The sequence below is a fragment of the Topomyia yanbarensis genome, chromosome 2 (assembly GCF_030247195.1).
Source record: "Topomyia yanbarensis strain Yona2022 chromosome 2, ASM3024719v1, whole genome shotgun sequence".
NCBI classification, from domain to species: Eukaryota; Metazoa; Arthropoda; class Insecta; order Diptera; family Culicidae; genus Topomyia; species Topomyia yanbarensis.
Genome location: NC_080671.1, coordinates 334,872,417 through 334,876,031, shown reverse-complemented (window position 1 = coordinate 334,876,031; position 3,615 = coordinate 334,872,417). Strand labels below are relative to the sequence as shown.

The following is a 3,615-nucleotide window of genomic DNA, read 5'->3' as shown; positions in this document are numbered from 1 at the left end:
TTTTAATGCAAGGTAGATAAGCAAAGAGCTGTCAGAGTTGATTGGGAGCATGGCGATAATATGTTATCGTTTGGAAATATAACGATATTTGCATGATTGAAATGTATACACTTTAGAAATAATCACTATTCGATATTGGTAACAACAATGCCACCTCCTCCTGTTTTTGGACCAGTTCAGCTGAAATGTGAAAACACGATTACAAATGTTCAATTCAATGCTTCCTATTAATCCATTTCACTCAGAATATAACGGGAGTTGCTTTCTAACATGATAATTTCAGTGTTACATTAGCAATATTTCAATTTGTTATGAGCTTTATATTGAAAAATCTTGAGCGTTTTTTCAAAACGTCATATCTGCAATGAGTTACTCTCTTTGTTTACTTTCTCTTTCGATTTTTACGGCGTCACTATAACACTTTTCACTTATTTTACAGTACAGATCGAAAGACGGTGGTTTTAACTAGCATATTATGCAAAGAGTTGAGGGATAAATGTTAAAATGACCGAATTATTAACAGAAGAGAAAGTAAACAAAGAGAGTAACTCATTGCAGATATGACGTTTTGAAAAAACGCTCAAGAAATGTACAAATCATCGTCAGGTGATCCAAAATATGATTTAGCTAATTTGCTTCATAATGAATCATCACCTTCAGATGATTTCAAAAGGATTGTATCTGCATATTGTAGTCGAAATGGGTTTTTTCATGATCGGCAGTGATGAAATCACCCGTGTCAACATTTAGGGCATCCAAGCTGAGGGGCGCTGAATCGATCGAGTGCTTGAGTAGTACGATTTTGCAGGTACTCAACATGGGAAATCGCTAAATATTTGCTCGGTCTGGGAGAGAACAGATTTTAGAGCGTTTACTGGTTTAGCAACTAGATTTCATGTGTATTTTCCAATTATTGAATTTCCAATAGATTTTAATGTGGTCGTGGATACGACAATCTCCCTCTTAGTAGCAGCATAGCATATCAAGAGACTTGTTTACATCGAGTAATGCGTGCTTCTAGGGGAACCCCTTGGTGGAAAATCGAATTTACTAAACTCAGAAAACTATTCAGATAAGCTAGAAAACGCTGAAGCACAAAGTTTAGAGATACTTAAATCAAAAACTGCTCCTATTAGTAAGTTCTGCACACAAGCCTGCTTCGTAAAAAGAAAATTGGGGGAAACTTTTTGTATGTAAAGGAAACAATTTTAATAATTTTGTCGGCACCAGATACTAACGAGTAAAAAGTAAATTAAAAAAACTAAAAATATAAATCCGCGAATAAAATGAAATTTATCGTGCAATTCGTTTATTTTAATAAAGGTTTGTGTGTATTACGAACGATTTCGTTGGTCCCACGAATTCATTTCCTTCATGAGAAGTTTTCGTATTTAATAGCATATTATTTTTACATTGCTTCGGCAGAATAATGAACGACTGCTCCGGATTCTGGATCAACTGGAAGCGAAATCTTCCTGAAAGCGGCGGACACGGATAGGGTTATTAAATAGTCAGACTGAGACCGTCATGGTGATCAACAATTATCTGGCGTATAGCAACAAGCACACCATATTCCATGCTCTTTTGACGTTGATGGTTTGACGAATGGTGCGAACAATTCGTTTGCCTAATGAAGCCGATTCGCAATAAGCCAACGAAAGCCCTTTGTGGTTTTTACGAAAAACTCGTAATAAAAAATAAAAGTGTTTCAATATAACTACGAGTGATTCATCATATGTACGAAAAATTCGCATATTTTATAAAAATTGTCTGTTCGAAACTAATTCGTAGCGATTTACTAATATATTCTATCAGTGAACGTAATCAATGACTTACAAAATTCTGGCAAGCGTCATAATGGATAGTGGTGATGATAAGAAATAGCACATGACTGGGTAATGAAGACGTCTTCGTTATCAAGTAATGAGGGGTTTTTGTCAGCCTTAAAATCGATGTTGTTTATTGCTATACGCACTTTAGGTATGCAGAAAGCATGTTTTAACAGTTTGATGGATGGAGAACATTTTAAAACTAAATTTAAAAAAAGGGAATTATTAATCCATTAAACTTAAGATTTATTAGTCGTAAAAAGTTCGTAGTTTGCTAGTAAGCGATATTGTTCTGCAACTTGGAAATTAGTTACATAACACATACTTCAACACAATTTTTCGCGCTCCTTAGTATCCTCCCAGAATCATATTCGTTTTCCGTAGCAGTCTTCTCATCGCAAATAGTAGATCTTCATTGACCACTCTTCCGTTGATCTGATATTTCCTGAGGCTTTTATAGTAGGCAATAAGTGGTTGCATCTGCAATATACAATACAAGTAAGTACTTTTCAGTACTGATCACCTCGTCAGATATTAAAATGTACCTCTGGTACCGTGACATCCGCGTCAGCTTTCTTGTGGGTAACTGTGTAGTGTTTGGCGAAATCTTCTTTGTTGATACGTTCATCCTGTAACACAAACAAGATTTTGAGTTGATTGTAACACATAACATATGTTTAAAACTAGATGTCCATTCTAAAAATAAGATTCGATCTGTACTCGCTTCCGACTATCTATTTCTAGAGACAGATTCGATTACCTGCTCTCAACTATTCTAGTTTCGTCGATTGGTATATGGTTTAGACAACACTTGAACACAAGATGTGTTCATGGATAAAACATTAGCGTCAGTAATAACGATTTCACACATTACCACACTTACCCCACAACATTTTATGTGCACGTAAAGGTAATCATCTCGTGGCAGCTGATTTTGCATGTACCGTATCAAAAATGTCACTAGAGCCTCCCTCAACGGACTCAGTCGCTTAAGCCACAAAGTCCGATGCTGCATTCGATTTTCCACCATATCATTGTATTGATTCAGAAACTCGTTGGTCTTGCGGATGAATTCGTGAAGCTGCCAAATATTTCAATTGTTCAATTAATGCTTGCAAGATTTCCCAATGAAATTTTTACCAATTCAAATACGGTTTTCTCTGCTCCTTCCTCATCCTCTGATAATGGTTCTTCTTGCTCTTCTTCTATATCTGGTTCCTCCTCTTCTTTGACTTCTTCTTCCACTTCCTCTGGCTCGTCTTCTGGTGGTGGTGTTTCTTGTCTTTTTGCCTTTCCCATTTTAGCGTGTGAAATATGACTTTTCTCTTCCTTTCAATAAGTATGTAAGTATTTCCAAGAGACAATCGCTTTATCACTTCTCGCACAACGTGGGAGAGCTGTTTTACTTCCAAAAGCCACGAAGGTTCGACTAATAATGAAATCAGGATAGCAGCCAACTACCGAAGTTAGTGCTAAATCAGTTCAGGACACGATTGTATGCCGAATCGGTTTCGGTCATCATTGAGATGACAAATTCGAATAGTGAACAGCTGCCAAAAGTTTATTCTTCAAACTACTGAAACTTCTGTACCTTCCCAAATAAGCTAAAGTTATCAAGGTTTTGTACAGCGTTCCCTTGACCTCAAACTAAGGCAAAGGGGAGGAAACAACAATTACTCATAAGTTGAATTACATATTTGCTTTCTCAACGGCAACTTACAAACTGGTTTCAAGTATCATTTTGGAGATCTTTAGTTTAGATAATCCTATTCCCACTGTCCCTAAA

General features: G+C 36.3%; 1 protein-coding gene across 1 annotated transcript; it reads right to left on the bottom strand.

Moving 5' to 3' along the window:
• Positions 1-2,051: 2,051 nt before the first annotated feature.
• On the bottom strand, positions 2,052-3,271 carry LOC131681342 (uncharacterized). Its single transcript, XM_058962098.1, has 4 exons — positions 2,970-3,271; positions 2,713-2,910; positions 2,375-2,458; positions 2,052-2,309 (listed from the first exon to the last, which is right to left on the bottom strand). Exons 1-4 carry the CDS (start codon positions 3,126-3,128, stop codon positions 2,178-2,180), a joined length of 573 nt encoding a protein of 190 aa, XP_058818081.1. The 5' UTR covers positions 3,129-3,271; the 3' UTR covers positions 2,052-2,177.
• Between the last annotated feature and the right edge of the window lie 344 nt (positions 3,272-3,615).